Below are 19,905 nucleotides of genomic sequence, written 5' to 3' on the forward strand. Positions count from 1 at the left end.
CAACAGGTCCTCTTCCATCTGGGCTACTGACTAACCCCAGGACCACATGCTTTTCGTTCTCGGGCCCACAAACTTGGTGCCAGATAATTCTCCCCAGGGAAGCCTCCGTGGATACTTCCCAGATGACTCTGGTCACCCCAGCCTGTTGGCTGCAGCTAACTCTGATACCTGCTCCAGATGGGTACATTGTCTATGTGGATACACCAGGCTGTCTGTGCCTATCACTGAGCTCTCTGCACATGGGGACCATTCGAGTCTAAAAAAAAATGCCACTCTTTGAGAGGTCGGAAATGGAGGCGGTTCGGGGTAATTTTTCAACCGCATCCTGAGGCCCATTCCCTCTTGAGCCAGAGCTAGGGTGTGCAGACAGTAGTCACTAGGGGGCGCTCGGCTACCACTGGGAAGCTGGGTGAACTTGGTCGGGCAGCGTCTGCGTGAGAACGCGTGAGAGTGAGAGTGTGAGTGTGTGCGTGAGCTGAGAGTGTTGGAGGTGGGGTGAAGGCCAGGGGTTACCCCAGGATTCCAGTAGATCTGTGTTTCCCTATCTCCACTATTTCCTGTCCGATCCCCACGCCCCCTCTAATATTCCCAGCAAAGGAGAACAGCTTTCTAGTCCTTTCCTCACATAAACCTTACTTTCGTGTTCCCGCTCCCCCGAGCCTCGAGTGAGACTCCGGGCAAAGGGCGGGGGGCAGGTGGGTAGTTTTCAGGCTGTGAAGCTTGGTGGGGGCTGAGCTTTCCCTTTACTGGGGTGGATGGGGGGGAGGGGGCGTACGTTTCACTAGGTATCCCCCAGGGTAAGGAAGCGCCTGGGGGTCCAGCCGAACACCGAGCGGCTGGAGGCTATGGCTATGGCTCCGCCTCGGGGCGTGTCGGAGGCGGGGTCAGGCGGGCTGGGAGGAGCCAGACCTTTTTTTTTGGGGCGGCTGGTAGCGGTGAGGAGCGCAGAGGCTTGGGGCAGCCAGGCTGCGGGGAGGCCGCAGCGCCGGGGGCGAGTAGACCGGCAGCAGCGGCGCTTGGTCGGAAGACGCGGCGGCGAGGCAGACGAATCCGCGGAGTCACCAGTTAGGGGGTCTCCGCACTGGAATATGATTTTCATTTATCCAGGGTTTATCCTCCTTTTTTCTACAACATTTTGAAAGACCGTATTCTTTTCCGTTTTAATTTATTTTTGCTTCCTATTCCCCGCTTAAATCGGGCCGACCGTTTGGGGAGATTGCTTCTGTACTCTCCCAGTCACTCCGGATTTTGGAAACCAGCAGAGAGAAGAAAGAGATAGCAAGAGCTCCGGAGAGAAGTCGAGGAAGAGAGAGAGACCGGGTCAGAGAGCGCGCGCGGGAGAGCCAGTGACGAGAGGGACAGGGGTAAAGTGAGTGACCTGCTTTTGGGGGTGACCGCCAGAGCGTGGCGTGAGCCCTCTCTCTCAGGATCCCGCATCAGACCAGCAGCGCTGACGGACAGACAGACAGACACCGCCCCCCGCCCCAGCACCCACCTCCTCCGCGGCCAGCGGCCGACGGTGGACGCGGCGGCGAGCCGCGGGCAGGAGCCGGAGGCCGCGCTCGGAGGCGAGGTGGAGGGGGTCGGGGCTCGCGGCGTTGCACTGAAACTTTTGGTCCAACTTCTGGGCTGTTCTCGCTCCGGAGGAGCCGTGGTCCCCTCCGGGGCAGCCGAGCCGAGCGGAATCGGGAGAAGTACTAACGCGAGCCGGGAGGAGCCCCAGTCTGAGGAGGGGGAGGAGGAAGAAGAGAAGGAAGAGGAGAGGGGGCCGCGGTGGCGACTAAGCTCTCGGAAGCCGGGCTCATGGACGGGTGAGGCGGCTGTGTGCGCAGACAGTGCTCCAGCCGCGCGCGCGCCCCAGGCCCTAGCCCGGGCCTCGGATCCGGGAGGAAGAGGAGCTCGCCCAGGCGACGAAGAGAGCGGGCCGCCCCGCAGTCCGAGCCGGAGAGGGAGCTCGAGCCGCGCCGGCCCCGGCCGGGCCTCCGAAACCATGAACTTTTTGCTCTCTTGGGTGCATTGGAGCCTTGCCTTGCTGCTCTACCTCCATCATGCCAAGGTAAGGGGCCGTACCCGCCTGGCGCCTCGGGCATCTGCGAGCGCCTCTCCCGGCTGGGGACGTGCGTGCGAGCGCGCGCGTGGGGGTTCCGTGCCCCACGCGGGTCCTTTGGCACCGGGCGCGCGGCTTCCCACTCTGTCCTCGTACATGTAGGGGGAGGGGGCGCGCGCTAGGTGGGAGGGCACCAGGATAGAGTCTCACCGCCCACGCGGGCCCTGCCCACCCACCAGAGGCACCGCACGTACGATCTGGGCCGACCAGCGGAGGGCGGGAGCCGCTGGAGGAGGCCGAGGGGGCTGGGCTTGCGCTGTCGCCGGCTGCTGAAGTTTGCTCCCCGCCGCCTGTCCCCGACGAACTGGAAGTCCGGGGAGCGGGGGCGGGAGCCGGAGCCCAGCGGGCAGGAGTGTGCTCGGACCTTGGACCGAAAGAGGGCTGAGAGCGTGAAGGGGGCAGGGCGCAGGCGCAAGAGGGGGCTTGCTGTCACTGCCGCCCCATCTCTTTGGCTCTCTCCACGAGTTTAGGAAAAGTTTTGGGGTGGATTGCTGCGGAGACCACCCCCCCAACCTCAGCCGGGCCACCTGTGCGGCACCACCCCGGTCGGTCCCCGCTCGCGTCCCGCTCCGTGCCCGCCCTCCCCCGCCCGGCCGGGCGCGCGCGGCGCGGAGCCGATTACATCAGCCCGGGCCTGGCCGGCCGCGTGTTCTCGGAGCCGCCGCGGCCCGAGCGGGGAGTCCCGGGCTGCAAGAGGCGCCCCTCCCCCCGCCGTCTCTCCGCGGGAAGGTGACCTCTCGAGGTAGCCCCAGCGGGAGGACCCGGAGAACCACCCTGTCCCTTCCAGCCGTCCCGAGCCCTAACTCCCAGTGCTAGGAGGAATCTCCTGACGCCCCTTCCCCATTTCCTCCCTAGCGTGAAGACAAGCCCCTGCCCACCTCTTTATTTATTTATTTATTTATTTATTTATTTGTTTATTTATTTGGTCCTCTTTGCTGAGAAGACCCACCTAACATCTCTCTAGCCCCAGAGTCCAGGGAAAGGATGATTTCTGTCCGAGATGCCAGTTCAGGGTGCCAGAGCCTACCAGGTGCATTGTCGAGACTCTACCTAAAGTCCTAGCTTAGTGACAGCCAGCTTCCCTCCCTTCCCCCACACTTCAGAGTGAGTTGCGCTTAAGCTTGTATGTGAGTGGGCCAAGGGAGGATTTAAAGAGTGTCATTACCCCACTTTACACAGTTTGGAAAAACGATTTCAAATTTGCTGTTGCATAGTGCGGAACTAACCCTCCCTGAACCTTTGGAAGGAGCTCCTGCCAGTCTTGCAAACACATATTGTCCTAGTGAAATTAGACGTTGGAGCAGGAGCAGGTGGTTTTTTGCAACTTCGTACTTGCCCACCCAACTTGATTCTCAAAGCCACCCAAGGGGTCATTTTTCCATTTCTTCTGTAGACCTTTCCTCAGCCTGAGTCCTTGTAGGGAGAGGTAGAAGGAAGGAAATGGGCTGGGGTCCCTGCTGCCACCTGAGTTCCTCAGACCCTGGCACAAGGCTTCGGCTGGAGGCCTCCAGGTGGGGGTGGGTGGGGGGAGGAGTGGCCGACTGGCCACAGTGTGACCTTCAGAGGCCCCCAGAGAAGGGCACCTGGCCCCTCCCTGCACAGAACCGCACCTCCCTGTGCCCCCTGGCCTTGGAGGGGGTATGAAGTTTCTGTCCGCTTTGCTGGTTGGGGCCCAGGAGGAGTGCAGGGTATACCTGATTGGTAGAGGGAAGCCAGGGGGGTGTCCTGGGATGGGTGAGGGGCTGAGGTGGAGACTCCGGGTGGCCCCCTGAGGGAGTTGCAGTTGGAGGCTATCCAGCTGGGAGTCTGGAAACTGTTATCTGACCTTGGCCCTGGGGGCAAGGCTGGGGGAACTGGGGTGCATTGGGGGTATGTGGGAAGGAAAGGGAGCCAGACAGACTGTGAGACTTCCTCTCAGTGGGTATGCAGTTCTGTGGGTTAGTGGGTAGCTCTGCTTTTCAGGATCTGCTGGAAAGAGGGGCAGGTGGGGTGAGCAGTTGGTGAGAAATGAAGACCCTCTGGAAGGGCTGGGAGAAGCCTTTACCCGGTGCTGTCAACCCCACGTGGTTGGGCTTGTTGACCTTCACAGCTCCAGGGGAGAGGAGGAATCATCTGGTGGGGGTGGGGAGGGATGGGGGAGGCTTCAGGCCTTGGTAGTGCAGGGGGCCCCCTAGGGGCTGGGCAATGTTAAGGCATAGAAGGCTTCCCAGGTTGCATTTGAGGAAGGTGCCCAGGTGAGAGGGACTTGGGGACCCCCTCAGTCTGGGAGGGTGGAGGGACCAGGGAACAAGATCAGAGTGTGAAGTTAGAGGAGACTGAACTGTACTGGGGGGGCCCCAGCGAGCTTTGTGCATGGGGGGGACGTGGGGCTCTACCCTCCCCCAGGGCTTCCTCCCAGGTTTTACCCTCCAGGCAACCTGTGAGTTTGTTGAATATTCCTACAGCCTGAAGGGTTTGGATGGGGGAGGGTGGTTGGTGCCCTTCAGTCCTCTGCACCCCCTCCCTTCCCAGCAACAGCTCACCCTGGTATTTGTCACGTCAGCAGGAGAAGGTCACCATGTTGTTTTTCTGGCCCCCAGTCCTTCCTTCTTGCCCCAGTCCAAATGTGTCCTTTTTGACCTTAATACTTACCTGTGGCTTTGGACCAGGGAGTCAGGGGGGCTGAGAGGATTCCCTTCTTTTAACTCAGCTGTGGGCCAGTGAGAATGGGCAGGGGGAACTGTGGGGAAGGGATGACGACCTGGACATTCTGGTGTTTTCCTACTGCATTTTGAGTACCCCCCCCCCCCACACACACAAAATGTCTAGTCAGTCTTTATCTTTTTTGGCTTTGGAATTGGAGCAGTCCAGGTGGGGTGGGCAGGCTCTGTGCTTTGGGGAGCCTTGGAGAAGCCAAAGGCTGTGGGTGGAAGGGCTGAGGGCTGGGAGGAGGAAGCAGGGTCAGGGTGGCCTGGGTCCCTGCACATGCCCATGTCTCTCTCTTCTGTTTTGTCCTCAGTGGTCCCAGGCTGCGCCCATGGCAGAAGGAGAGCAGAAAGGTGAGTCCCCTTGCCTCTCGGAGGGGGTCCCTCGACTCCTCCTGGGGTTGGGCAGTGAGGCCCATTTCTTTCTTTCATGGTCTGTGACAGGCATCAGGAAAGGATGAAGTTAACCCTTCCTTCTGGAGGACTCTCTTTCCTGTTCAGGCCTTTACTAGGGATAGAACTTTTCCTACTGTTCTATCCCGTAACGTTTTCTTTGGAGAGGGAGCTGTGAGCACAGACCAGGAAGATGAACAATGCTCAGGGGTCCCAGGTGTCCGACTGTTTCCCAGGGAGGATGGATCCTCCATGTTGCTTCCAACCCGGCATGTCGCACCAGGCGGGCCTTCGTGGAGGGGCTGTGGCCCTTGCTGTCCAGAGAGCTGGCTGTGCATGAGCTGGAGGTGCCGAGGGCCCAGCTTCATGGGACCCTGTCCCCTAGTTTGCGTTCCTTTGCGGGTAGAGAGAGAAAGCCCTAAGGCCTCCCTCTGTCCTGGTGGAGGAGGTTTGGGTGCTGTGAACTTCCTTCCTGGGCCAGCAGAGGGCCGACTGTCGCTCCAAGGCGCCCCGCCCCCCTTGCCCAAGTGCAGGCAGCCTGCCTGGCCTGCCTTTTGTTTGCCTCGTGTGGTGTAGGGAGCCTCCCATTGCTCTAGGGATGTCCAGGCTCTATCCACTACTGAACACAGCCTCCGCTCCAGCCTCAGGGAGAGGTGCCCAATGCTACTCCCCCAGCTGCCCACCTCTGAGGAGGAAAGGCCCTGGGGTCTTCCTCCAGGTGAGGTTCCCTGACCTAAATCCCTTAGGCCCAGGGTAGTGGCCAAGGGCTTGTGGTGATGCCCAGCCGGTTCATCCTCCTTCCTGGCCTGGGAGCCCTTTTCTTGGCTCAGGGCCTGGCTTTCTGGCCACTCCAAAGCCTGTGCCACTGACAGGCCACCCGCTCCCAGTGTTCCCACCCCCTCAGCCTCCCAGTGGTCCCTGTGGCCTGGGAGAGGCAAGACAAATGGCCTTTGTTTGTTGGGGAAAAGTTGTCTCCGAGAAATAAGGAAAGCCACGGCAGCCTGACATTGGAGCGTACTGGCCCTCGCCCTGTGCAGTGGCCAGGGGGAGGCAACGGCTAGGGTGCGTAGGGTGCTGGTGAAGCTGCCCCCTTCGCCTCCCCACAGGCCTTGGGGATTCTAGGGAGCTCTTCCAGGGAATTCTCATTCAGGGTCTTTTTACCCTCCCCTGTCAGCCACCATGGCCCAGGCCAGACTTTCTGCTATCCTGTCCTGGGTGGGACCTGTGGCCCTGAAGCCTGGGCTTCCTCTGTCTCCAACCACGACAAAGTATCATGTCACAACTTCTTGATTAGTCACCTTCTTCAATGTAGACTTGGCCTAAGAAAGGACTTCTTCAGATCCCTGGTCTTGCTTATACTCTCTTTGATGACCATTAGCCCTTTTGGGGGTGGAGAAGAATTCTGTGCCCATTGCCTGGATTGGGGAAATAGAGACCTCAGGCAAGGCCTAGGGCTGGCTTGGGGGCCCTCACTGTTCTTTCTGTGTTAGTGCCTGTGGCCTTCCCAACCCACTTCCCCTCAACTCTCCAGCCCCTCTCCAGCCCCCGATGGTGCACACAGCCACCAGGCTCCTCTTCTTTTGCGCCCCTAGAGTGGGGAGGGAGCGGAGAGGGGGCTCCAGCCGCTGGGGAGAGGTAGCCTCGGTGCAAACCTTGTGTTACCTGGGCTGAGGAAAGGGAGCTTGTTTGGGAGGCCGGAAATGGAAGACAAAACCCTACATTTCTGCCTCTGTTTCGGTATCTTTAGAGATCAGCCCTGCCCAGTTACATAGAAGTGCAGAGTCGGAGGCACGGAGAGGGAGGTACTGGCCCACGGCCACACCGGGGCATGGCTGGAGCCTGCCTCTCTCTGACTGGGTGCTGCTCTTTCCTCCTGTCTAAGGGAAACTCATTTCAGGGACAGGATTGCTGTGTGTGTGTTGCGGGGTGGGGGGGGGGCGCGGTGATAGGGAGTGGCAGGCTGGGCCACAATTTGGAGTAGTCATTCCAGAGTCCTGAGTTTATTTATTCTCAAGGGCCCGCCCCTGTGGCCCAGAATTACCCCTTCATGCTTCGATGCACCTCAGGCTCCACCGCCAGCCTGGGCAGCTGTCTTTGCCCTGGTCTCCCTCCAGATCAGCTTCTAGATGTGCTCCGTGGCTGCAGTGGCGGCACCGTTTTTTCCATGATGCAAGCAGTTTGCCCTTTTGGGCGGGGCTATCGGCGGCTGGCAGCGCCTGCACCTCGTGCCCGCCCACTGCCACCTGCTGATTCCAGGCAGCCCTGGACCTGTGCTGCTGGCCCCTGCCCTCCAGCCCGTGTCTGGGGAGGGGTCTGGCAGGTGACAAGGTGCCCTAAAGCCTCTCCTCTGTTTTCACATGGCAACCACTGCGGAAGGCTTTGATGTCGGAGCTGATTTAACTCTACCACTTACTAGCCGCAAGGCCTGGGGGCAAGTTACTCAGCCTCTCAGACCTCTCATTCCACATTTGTAAAATGGAGGTCCCACTAGAACCTCATAGTAGAGAATCATCTGAAATGACGGCTATGGACTTCTGGACACAGTGCCCACCGTGTTCATGAAATGGTTGCTGGTAGGCTGGTCGAGTGTGGCAGTGGCTGTGGAGAGGTCGTTCGGAAATAGGGAGTAGGTTGACCAAGCCGGCCGCCCCCCTTTTTAAGGGTGGCTTAGATCACCCACACACGCATACTGCTACTCAGACCGCCCTCTGGCAGCGAGGTAGGCCCAGGAACTGGCGTGGCCGTCACTGCGAGGCAGGGGGATCAGATATGGCGGGCCAGCTCCTGCAGAGCCTGACAGCGTCCTGCGATCTTCCGCGGTGCGGGTAGCACGCTTAGGGGAGGACTGCAACCTCAGCTGGAGGGACTTCTGTTCGAATTGCGGAAGGACTTGCCCAGTAGTGGGTATCTCTCCTGGAAACCCTGAGGAGTGGCCTTGCAAAGTCCGGTGGAGCTAGGGGCTGGCCATCTTTTGAGTGACCTGCTGGTCTGATGTTTCGTCCCCTCCCACACAGTGGTGAAGTTCATGGATGTCTACCAGCGCAGCTACTGCCATCCAATCGAGACCCTGGTGGACATCTTCCAGGAGTACCCCGATGAGATTGAGTACATCTTCAAGCCATCCTGTGTGCCCCTGATGCGGTGCGGGGGCTGCTGCAACGACGAGGCCCTGGAGTGTGTGCCCACGGAGGAGTTCAACATCACCATGCAGGTGGGCACCTGTGAGGAGCAGGGGCAGGAGGACACTTGAGAGGAAGAGCCAGACTTGCCTTTTCGGCTCCTGACCCTGAGTCAGCCAGCGGAGGTGTGAGGGCTCTTGTCACTTTGGGGGAAGAGTTGCCTCCATTTCCCAGTCCAGGTTCCCAGCAAGCCCCAGCCACCTCCCCCTCCCTGACCTTTGCCCCCTGGGTTCAAGAGGAGGGGACATCTGTGATGGGAGCCTGTCTTGCCCTCCATCCCTCTTTGGGGCTCTGTTTGGGAAACTGGGTGAGCATGGTTTGTGGGGAGTTTCAAAGCCAGGTTTTTGGTGCTGCCTGGCGACAGGGTCCATATCAGCCTGGACAGGGTGGTGGGAGGGAGCTCTGAGACCCCAGGGTGAGGGTCTCTTGGGTTGCTACTAGGGTCAGGGTGAGGCCTAGAGGGGATGAAAGGAGGGGAGGGGTGGGGAATGGCAAGAACCTAGGACCTGAATTCCCAGCCTGGCCAGCCCTTGTAGCTGGGTCTGCCCTTGGGAGGAGCAGGGGCTCCTCAAGGTCAGCAGGGTTGGGGGAGTGGGACGGATCCGAGGCTCTTCTGGTAGAGCCCCTGGTCCGCCTGCCTCCACCACCCATCCCTGCTCTGCAGAACCCCTGGCTGCTGAGTGGCAGGAGCCACAGGGGTGTCCCACCTGGGTATGGCTGGCTGGGTCACTAACCTCTGTGATACGCTTTCTCTTCTAGATTATGCGGATCAGAATTCACAAAGTCCAGCACATAGGAGAGATGAGCTTCTTACAGCACAACAAATGTGAATGCAGGTGAGGATGAAGTCACAGGTTGATTCAGTCAGCAAACAGCTGTCTGCTCTATGCTAGGGTTTGGCACGTCCCGCGTGTTAACCCATGTCCACTTTCCAAGTGCCTTGGGCATTTCAACTTTACTTCAGTGTGCCTCAGTTTTTACACCTGTAAAGTGGGCACAATAATAGTACGTACCTCATACCATTGTTATAAAGATTGAGTTATATGTAAGGAGATTAAAACCGTATACCTATCACACACACAATGTTGTTTTTATTAATATTAGTATTGTTACTGTCATTGCCGTCTGAACCCCTCTCTGTTTTCTTCTTTTCTCTACCCACTGCAGACCAAAGAAAGACAGAGCAAGGCAAGAAAAGTAAGTGGCCAGGACTTTAGTTCTCCTTCTCCTTGCCTGGTTTTCTTGGTTTGGGCTCTTGGCTTCCTCTGTCGGGGTCTGACCTCGCCGCTGGGTCAGGGAGCTGGCCTCGAGAGGACATGTGGTGGCAGCAGGGGGATGGGGCAACTCCAGGACTGTGGCTCCAGACTTAGTGACAAGACCTGGCCCAGAGCCTGGCACTGTCTCTGGGAGAGGCGGCGTGTTGCAGGTCTCTGGGTCATCCCTGGTCAGGACTTGCGGTTTTGGTGTCGAGGGGCGGCATGAACACTGGTGCCCTGGCTCGCTGCAGCCTCCTGTCACCCACCCATGGTGGGGAGAGGGAGTGGGTGGCAGAGAGGCCAGCTTTTGTGCGTCAGGGGAAATGGCCTCTGTGGCAGCTGCTGTGGTGGTGCAATTGGCTTTGGGGGCGGCTGGGGCGTTTCCCTGGTGCGTGCCCCCCTGTGAGAGTGAGGCGGGCCAGAGACACTCGACCCCCTTGGTCAGGAGAAAGAACTGATTGAATTGTTCGTGGTCACTTTTGAGGCTTCCATTGCTCAGTGGGGGCAGGGGACAAGGTCTGGGGCAGTGAGCCTTCAGGGCAGGTGAGTAGCTCGCCGGGGGATGAGTGCAGGAAGAGACCGAGAGAGAGCATCTGTGTGTGCCCTCCCCCCGACTCCCCCGACACCCTGTCTGCCTGGTATTCTGAAGACCTCGAAACCCCTAGGCCTCAACGCCTTTCCTCTTCTCTGAGTCCCCAACTTCCAGGATTTGTCTGGCTACTAGAGAGGGAAGTGGGAGAGTGGGCATGTGTGTGTCAAGATCGTCCGCCTTCTAGCATTTCCTCTCAACAGGAGGGAATAGCCTTGCCCCTCTCCTCAGCCCCTTCCTCCCTCTTTCTTGTCATTGTGGCAGACATTCTGAGGGGCAGCCTCCGGGGCCTGGCTGGTGAGGAGAGTGCTGTTTCCCTCGACAGCGCCAGGCTTCAGCCTGCCCCCCTTGCCCACTCCCCAAACGCCTGCTTTTTCCACAGGGAGAGTGGGGGGCTTGCCTGGGTGTCAGAAGGGAGTCTGGTGAGGTGAGGTAGCAGGCTTTGACAGGCTGGGGAGAGAGCTCTCTGCCAAGTGAGCCCAGGCCCCTCCTCCCCATGTCTCCCTAACTCCGACTCCACCCTCCTGCCAGCGTGCCTGGGGCTCTCAGAACACCCAGCCCCATCTCTCAGCCCAGGTTATGGCTCAGGCGGGCTGATGCCTTTTATGTGCCATCCTTGGTTTTGTGCCAGCCCCCAGTGGAGGGGCAGGACCCCTGGAGGGACCTTTTTGCTATTGCATTTGGAAATGAAGACAGAAGCACAGCCAGCAACCCGCCTCCCTTCCTCCATCAAATTGGGTCTCTGATCTCACCAAACTCTGGCCTACCTTTTATAGCCCCCCAACCTTCAGGGTCACACTTATACAGGGTCACTGGGCAAAGAGCCTGGGACCTGGCGCCACCGTGAGCATGGAGGCCTTGGGGCCTGTGCACTCCAGCCAGCTTCTGCTCCCCACCCAAAGCCTTGCCCAGGGCTGGGCTGGCCACCCCAGGGTGAGCCGAAGGAGCCATCCGATGCTTGCAGCCCCAACCCATGAGTGTGTGCAAGCTCCTCCCTGGAGCCTACCTGCCTCCTGAGCATGTCCTTTGCCCTGCCTTCCTCACAGCTGCTTTTCTTCTCCCCTGCCCCCCACCCCTCTGGCTCTGTTTTTTTATTTTCCAGAAAATCAGTTCGAGGAAAGGGAAAGGGGCAAAAGAGAAAGCGCAAGAAATCCCGGTATAAATCCTGGAACTTGTACGTGGTGCCTCTGCTGTCTCCTTCCCTGGAGCCTCCCCAGAGCCCCCGGTCTAACTCCTGCTCACAGGACCTCTTAATCCTCCACGCCTCCTCACTCCCCGCCCCCTCCCACCGGCTCTTATCCTTCCCTCTGTCCCAGTGTCTCTCTCTCTCACTCCACTAATTGGCACCCATGGGTAGATGTGGTGGTGGCGTTGCTGGTCCCAGGCTGGGGGTGGGGGGGTGGGCAGAGTGGGCCTGGAGGAATCAGGGAGGGGGCTCTGGCTCAGCTGGGCACTGCCTCTCTCTCACCCACTAGGCATTGGTGGCGGGCCCATGTCGGCATGAGTGCCCGGCACTGGCGCCTGCCTACCAGCTGACCGCCACTGCTCTAGGCTTCTGTGCATGTCTGGGAGCTGAGGGTGGTGAGGAGGGCAGATGTGGTGTGAGGAATGGGCTCGAATGACGTGGGGCAGCTTGTTGCTGGCTGGAGGAACAGGTTGGGTGGGGTCAAGCACCATCTGGTGCCCCCTCTCATGGACTCGGAGCTTCTGGAGGGGATCCCCCTATTCCAGCCTACCCCATGGGTGCCCACAGGGGCCTCCCTGTAGGGCGGCAGCTTCCTCTGGGTTGGAGGCTGGGCCTGTGGACACTGCCTCTGTGCCCAGCCTGTCGTCACACCCTATGCCAGCCCACCTGTGGTGGAGGGGCCTGGGGGAGAGCCCTTGCACAGGGAGAAGGTGGCCCTCGATTGCCGCCCCTGGCAGGTGAAGGGTCAGGTGTGCTCTCATTGGGGCAGCAGCCGCTGGGGCCCTGTGGCCTGAGACTTGCACCCGTCCCCGTGGGACGGCACCACCCTCCGGCAGCCCTCTCCTTGCACTCTCTGCCCCTCTGTGTCCGCCTCTCCCGCGGGCAGGCTTCCTTGCCAGCGCTGCCTCTTTCTGCCGAGCTCTCTGTCTTCCACTGCAGCGCTCACCCCTTCCAGGGTGTGGAAGGGCGTGGGGCCCCACAAGCCAGGTGGGGGCCCTGCCACGCATACATTAGAGGGTGTTGCATGGTTTTTTTTCTCTCTCTCTGCTGACGCTCTAGCTTAGATGTCTTTCCTTTTGCCTTTTTGCAGTCCCTGTGGGCCTTGCTCAGAGCGGAGAAAGCATTTGTTTGTACAAGATCCGCAGACGTGTAAATGTTCCTGCAAAAACACAGACTCACGTTGCAAGGCGAGGCAGCTTGAGTTAAACGAACGTACTTGCAGGTTGGTTCTCAGAGGGCAAGTGAGTCAGAGAGGGGCTTCACACAGAGGTGGAGAGAGAGAGAAAGAGAGAGAGAGAGCGAGCGAGAGAGAACGAACGAGCGAGAGAGAGCGGGTCCTGAGAAGGGCCAACTGCTTGCTTGGCTTCTAGCTGCCTGCCTGGTGACTACTACCTTCTTGGCTCTCGCAGTGGGTGGCAGGTGTTGGCCTGGCCTGACAGGGTCCCTTCGGAGGTTGCCCTTGTTGACTGAGTGGGTAGACTGGTGTGGCTTAATGTGGTGGTATGGACGCAAGCTGAGTGTTGTGTCCTGTGGTCCTGCTCATGGTGGCTGTTTGTCTTGATACTGTGATTGCTACCTTTGCTACTGTCGTTGAGGACCCTTCCTGATGTGGGGGACATTGCCGACTACAAAGCACAAACACTCTGGGGGGGGCCTCGCCCTCTGAAGTCTGCATCACTAGGATTCTCACCCCTCAGTGCCTCTCCACAGCGGGCAGGGGTTGAGTCCCTCCTCACACTGGCCTCTGGAGGGCGTGGGCCCTGGCTGTTGCTTTAGGGCAGGTAGGAGATTTAACATCTGGGGACAAAAGATTTCTTTAATACTCCAGTAGCTCTGGCAACAGCCCCTAAGAGCCCAGGTGTTTCAAATGCCCTAGGATGAATGGAGGGAAGGTCGATGCCCACTTTCCTGACATTAGACTGTGAACCAGCTCCTCACACATGGGCTTGGTTTTTATGCACCTGTGTGACCCCCCGCCAAGGCATCTGTTCATTGTCCATGGTGGGGATCACGGAAGTGTCAAGTGTGTGAGTGAATACATGGGCAAGTTCAGAGAGTGAAGGTCAGGAGCACAGGACTGTGACAGGTGGCTGGCAGTCTTTTGATGCCTGAACTGGCGTTTATACCAGTCTGGCCTGTGCTCAAAGGCAGGGAGCCCTCTGGGCCAGTGTAAGGGCCACTGAGGGAGAAGGGGCTTTTATGAAGATACCCCAGGCAGGGCCAGGGTGTCCCCTGGTTAGTCCCAATGCTTCATTAACAAAGTCCCTGGAGTGTGGCTACTTCTTCCCACCTGCCACGTTCCTGTGGCTCGTGGGTGTTCGGGGGATGCTGGGGACTGGGCCTTGGGGCGTTGCTGTGGAGCTCTGTCTGTCTTGGCGATGTGTGAAGACGGGAAGCGTGTACCAGTGTTGGTGCGGGGGCTCAGCCTAACTCCAGGAGTGGATGCGAGGTCTCCACACCCCCTGGGAGCCTGGCGGGAGGTGAGGGACTTGCCGTTTTAGGGTTCTGTAGAGATTTTTCTACAGAGAGACTCTCTGGGATGGGGTGTCTGAAGTGACCTGGGAGCTACTGGAAGTGACCTCCCCCAAGCCCTGACTTGGCTATATGGGGAAACTCAGTACCCCAGCTAGAGGCTAGGGACCCCCATTCTCAGACTCAGAAGGTCAGGGCCTGCTCCGACCCCTCCTCCTGCCCAGTGGGGAGGGTAAAAGGGAGTCAGCCCAGGGACAGGGACGAGACAAGAAGCTTCTTGCAGTCTGCTCTGCTTCAGTGTGAGTAGCGCAGCCACCAGCTCCCTCCCCCGCTCCGTGAAATAGCCCATGGGATAGCAGAGGCAGCCTGGTACCAAGGCTCTGCCGCTGCCAGTGAGCTCCGGAAAGATGAGGCCCGTAGCTGAGGCTGGGAGGGGGGTGGTGGAGAACGGCGTAGTGTCCCCCGCCTTCCTGGGCTGCCAGGATGGGGAGGCGGCCTGCTGCACCCCCAGGTCCCGTCGCCTGGCCCTAACCCCCAGCCTCCGTTTCCACTCCCTACAGATGTGACAAGCCAAGGCGGTGAGCCCGGCTGGAGGAAGGAACCTCCCTCAGGGTTTCGGGAACCAGACCTCTCACCGGGAGAGATGGGTACAGAATGACTGATACAGAAACCACGCCGCTGCCACCACACCACCATCACCATTGACAGAACCACCCTTAATCCAGAAACCTGAAATGAAGGAAGAGGAGACTGCGCAGAGCACTTTGGGTCCGGAGGGCGAGACTCCGGCGGAAGCATTCCCGGGCCGGTGACCAAGCACGGTCCCTCTTGGAATTGGATTGCCATTTAATTTTTCTTGCTGCTAAATCACCGAGCCCGGTAGAGAGTTTTATTTCTGGGATTCCTGTAGACACACCCACATACATATGTTTATATATATATTATATATATATAAATAAATATATATATTTTATATATATAAAATATATATATTCTTTTTTTAAATTAACATTGCTAATGTTATTGGTGTCTTCACTGGATGTATTTGACTGCTGTGGACTTGAGTTGGGAGGAGAATGTTCCCATCCGGATTCCGACGAGGAAGAAGACCGGAGGAGAGACTCTGGCATGATCTTTTCGTCCCTCTTAGGGAAGCCAGTGTCCCCTCCCTTGCCTGGGAACATGCAAGGCCAGGGCATGGGGGCAAATTTGGCCTGCTTTTGGGAACACCGACAAACCCAGCCCTGGTTCTGAGCCTCTACCCCAAGTCAAACGGACAGAAAGACAGACGACAGGTACGGGGATGAGGACGCTGGCTCTGACCGGGAGTTTGGAGAGCCTCAGGACCCTGCAGTGCTTTGGGGTCCCTTTCACGTACGTGCTGCACGGGCAACTTACCCCAGGGGCACTGCCTGGAAGACTCAGGGGCCTGGGCAACCTTCACCGACTCTCACTGGCCTCTGAGATACCCAGGCGGCCACTGACAGATGCCCTGGTGGAGAGAAGAGAGACACTGGTGGATGGAGAGCAGCCCGATGACGCTCGTTGTCTGCGGGAGGGGCCTCTTGCGGTGGCCGTTTCCCTGCTCCCCTTGCCGGGTGCAGCCCCGGGGCCTGAAGTCCTCAGACCATTGAAACCACTAGTTCTGTCCCCCAGGAGGCCTGGCTCTGTGTGTGCGAGTGGTTAACCCCCCTCCGCCCCCCATCCGACCCTTGCGCGGCCCAGAGAGACAGGGCAGGGTCCATGTGCCCACCATGGAGGCAGAGAAAAGAGAAAGTGTTTTATATACGGTACTTATTTAATATCTCTTTTTAATTAGAAATTAAAACAGTTAATTTAATTAAAGAGTAGGGTTTTTTCAGTATTCTTGGTTAATATTTAATTTGAACTATTTATGAGATATATCTCTCTTGCTCTCTTCTTGCTCTCTCTTATTTGTACTGGTCTTTGTGTAGAAAATTGATGTTTCCAGTCTCTCTTCCCTGATCGGTGACAGTCACTAGCTTGTCCTGAACAGATATTTAATTTTGCTAACGCTCAGCTCCGCCCTACCCTTCCTTTCCCCCGGCTCCCCACCACACATTCCTTTGAAATAAGGTTTCAATATACATCTACATACTATATATATATTTGGCAACTTGTGTTTGTATATATATATATGTTTATGTATATATGTGATTCTGATAAAATAGACATTGCTATTCTGTTTTTTATATGTAAAAACAAAACGAGGAAAAATAGAGAATTCTACATACTAAATCTCTCTCCTTTTTTAATTTTAATATTTGTTATCATTTATTTATTGGTGCTACTGTTTATCCATAATAATTGTGGGGGAAAAGATATTAACATCACATCTTTGTCCCTAGTGCAGTTTTTCGAGATATTCCGTAGTACATATTTATTTTTAAACAGCAACAAAGAAATACAGATATATCTTTAAAAAAGCATTTTGTATTAAAGAATTTAATTCTGATCTCAAAGCTCCTCCTGGTTTCTCCTTCTCCATTGAATCTTTGTTCCAGACTTCCTCCTGCCCCCTGTCCCTCCTCCTTTGGGGGACATGGCATTTATTTTAGGCCTGGGGAAGGGGTCCCACGTGTGTGTATAACATACGACGTAACGTACCTCGCTGTGCCGGGGGCCACAGTCCCCCTGTTGTGGCTGGGCTGTTCCTGGGGAACCTGTCCATCCTCTGCCGTGGTACAGGGGGCCGTGGGGCACTCTGGGAATAGGGGTGGGGGGATCGTAGACTGGAGCCTGGGGCTCCTCCGTGTGTCGTGCTGCCTTAGGAATCACACGGTCCTGGCCCTGTACCTCGGTCAAGGAAGGAGCTGGCGAGGTGTCTGAGCCAGGAAAGGGGAGGGGCTGGGTGTGGCCATGGGGCCTTGTTGGCTGCAACAGGCTGGGATTGAGAAGGGGGCACTCGTGGGGGCCTGGACTCCAATATGTACTTCAGTTTTACTCGGTGAGCCCTGGAGTTCCTGGAGCCCCTGGAAGGCAGACCCACAGCTCTGGTTGCCCCTGAGGGGGTCTTCTCTCCTGTGGTCCCAGGAGAGGGAGGAGCCGTCTGGGTCTTGGGAATTTCTGAGCAGTGCTTTCAAACCCATTTCTTTTCTGTTGGGCCAGCCATCACTCTAGGACATGGGATGCTGTGAGGACTGAGTTCCAACCCTCCCTGACCTGGTGAGGGGACACAGAGCTGTGAATCCATGAATAGAAAAATACGTAAAACGTGATTGGAGCATCAGATCCAGCTTGGGGGTGGGGCATGTATTGGGGGTGGCAGAGTCTGGGGATCTTCTCATGACATTACCTCTAGGCTGGCCCTTAAAGAAGTCAGAGAAGACAGGACAGGGAGGGGAGGGTGAAAGGGTTGAAGTGGACCTCCTGGGTGGAAGGGATGGCGTGAACAAAGGCTTGGCAGAGAGCGGGCGAGGGGTAGAGGCTGGATTGGTGGGGAGCCTGCAGTACTGCCGCCAGGCTGGAGCCTACAACCTGACCAGCAGCTGAGCAGGGCGGCAGGCGGGGAGGCAGAGGTTTTTGTAGTCCTCAGGGGGAGTGCTGAGGGTGGTAGTGGCAGTGGTGACTTCCAGGGCTGCTGGGGAGGGTGCCCTCCACCTCTCCTGACTATGGGATGAGGAAGACTGGAGGCAAGGTCCCTGCCCGCATTGCAGCTTTCAGTCAAGTAAGTGCTCCTTTCCCAGCACTGGTTAACGCTGAGTCCACACACCTGCCCTGTGAGGTGGGCGCTGTCATCATCCTCAGGAGATATTTGCCTGGGCCTCTCAACAGGCTACCCAATTGTCCCCTCGCCTCCCTTCAGACGGTTGATTCTCACACAACAGCTAAAGCCGACCTATTAATAGGAGCTCAGTTGGGTCGCTGTTTGGCTCAAAGCCCTGCAGAGACTCTGTTTTACTCAGAGAAAAAGCCCAAGTCTGTGCAGTGGCCTTCAAAGACCCTGCTCCATCCAGGCTACCTTTACCTCCCTGACGCAGAGACTTCTGACCCCCTGGGTCCCTGGGCTCCAGCCACAGGGGCTTCCCAGTGCCTCACACAGCAGGTGGGCCCCTGCCTCAGGGCCTTTGCACTGGCCACTCCCTCTTCCTGGAGCTCTCTTTTCCTAGACATGACATATGTACCTTCAAGTTTTGTCACCTCAGTGAGGACACCTTAACTGCTGTATCCACAGTTGACACCCTTTCTTCACTCTGATCCTCCTCTTTACCACCCCTCTGTTCCCACAGCATAGGAGACCTTCTAACATGTTCTAGAACACAGTTGTCCAATAGAACTGTAACATGAACCGCACACAACACTTCACATTTTCTAGGAACCAGAATTTAAAAGGTAAAAAGAAATAGATAGAATTGATCAGAATAATGTATTTTACGTGTTAGTCTAACATTATCCCCAGTATATCTAAAATATCACTCCAGCATCTAATCAATATAAAAACCTTTGAATCTGTTGTGCATTTTGCTCTGATCACACACCTCAGCTGGGAGCAGCCACATTTCCGGTGCTCAGTGTACACGAGTGGCCCTGGCCCTGATTTTGGGTGCTGTAGTCGTAGATTTACTCACCGTGTGGTCTTCGCCCTTCCACCTCACCACTAGGATGCAATGAACGTGAGGACAGAGATCTGTGTCTCTGTTGTTCATTGTTTTGTCTCCAGCTCCTAGAACAGTGCCTGGAACCTAGTACACACTCAATAAACGTTTTTTAAACTGAGCCCTGATAACTGAGGATTTCGCCCTAAGACTGTGGAAGTGGATGAGGGCTGGCACTGGAGAGAGTGGCTGGTGGAGGGGATTGTGACAGAAAAGATTCTGGGGCTCTCAGGAAGGTGGGGATTTGAGTGGGCCTGGGGAAGGGGCAGGGGACTCGGCATTGGTGGCATTAGGGATGGAGGCCTCTTCGTCAGTCCAGGCACCGTCCCCTCCTTTCGGCAACCCTGGAGTTGGGGCTCATTATTTTGCTTGGCAGAGGTGAAGCGGGAGGCTCAGAGAGGGTAAATAACCTGCCTGAATGTTTACGTACAGCCAGTAAATAGCCAAACCAGAATTTAAACCAGCTTTCCTGACTCCAATTCTAGTGCTCTTTCCACCACACCACAGTTGCCCCAGGCTAGGGCAGAGCACCAACAAATAAAAATGAGTCGTCTAGACTCAGTACAAACAGGCAGAAGTGGAGCAGGGGGAGGATGTGGTGGTGGCCAAGCCCAGGGCTGAAATCCAGACTTCCTCAAGTGTGGTAAGGCAAGGCAGGGGAAGGCAAGAGATGTCTCCAGGGGCTGGGGCTTGTCAGTGGAAAATCCGAAACCCAAGTACGAAAGAGAGATTGCAACACGTAGCCTCAGAAGAGAGAAATAATCTTTAAATAGATTGTGGAGAAAAGAAGGATGAAATGAACGGGCTGCTCCCCCTGATTGTATAAGACCTGCTCATACACCCCCTGCAGCTTGGCAAAGGCCTGATCAAGGCCCAGTGCATCTGCCCCCTGTTGTAGGTCCTGCCGAGTTGTCCCAGCTCACCTCCCTGCCGTGGGACTCACATCCTCCGCTCTGGTCTGATCACCATTTCCCCAGGAGATCCACAGTGCTCCTTCTCAGCTCCACACTACCCACCCTGGGTCCCTTCCCATTTTCCTAAGGAGTGATCTGCCCTGGTCACAGCCCGTAAGGTCTTTGGGGCACTTGCTTCCCCAAAGAAGCTGCCAGTCTTCTCCCTCCTGCCAGGAGGTTGGCTGGATCCACACAGACGCTGGTGACTGGGGGTCTGTTCCGGTGTTAGGACCATCGCAGTGGCCTGCGTGCAAACATGGCTGCCAACAGTCCTCTCTGCCCCTTTTGCCTGCATGCCACTCATCCCGTCAGATAGAGTCTCCTTTTTGTCTTTTGAATCTGGGCTGGCCTTATGACTCGCTTTGACTAAGAGGATGTGGCAGAAGAGATTCTGGAACTTTCGGGTATAGACCTTAAGGGACATGGCAGTTTCCATGTTCGCCCTCTTGGAAGGCAGCTGCCATGCTTTA

The 19,905-nt window shown here is 57.0% G+C and overlaps 1 protein-coding gene across 1 annotated transcript; it reads left to right on the plus strand.

Moving 5' to 3' along the window:
* The first annotated feature begins 290 nt into the window (after window positions 1-290).
* VEGFA (vascular endothelial growth factor A) lies at window positions 291-16,089 on the plus strand. The gene is made up of 9 exons (XM_037056459.1): window positions 291-299; window positions 1,280-2,056; window positions 5,106-5,145; window positions 8,199-8,395; window positions 9,123-9,199; window positions 9,531-9,560; window positions 11,311-11,382; window positions 12,485-12,616; window positions 14,427-16,089. The coding sequence occupies exons 1-9, from the start codon at window positions 291-293 to the stop codon at window positions 14,446-14,448; spliced, it is 1,356 nt and encodes a 451-aa protein (XP_036912354.1). The 3' UTR covers window positions 14,449-16,089.
* The last annotated feature ends 3,816 nt before the right edge of the window (window positions 16,090-19,905 follow it).

The sequence above is a fragment of the Sturnira hondurensis genome, unplaced genomic scaffold (assembly GCF_014824575.4).
Source record: "Sturnira hondurensis isolate 20B ecotype Veracruz unplaced genomic scaffold, ASM1482457v3 Scaffold0000880, whole genome shotgun sequence".
Taxonomy (NCBI): domain Eukaryota; kingdom Metazoa; phylum Chordata; class Mammalia; order Chiroptera; family Phyllostomidae; genus Sturnira; species Sturnira hondurensis.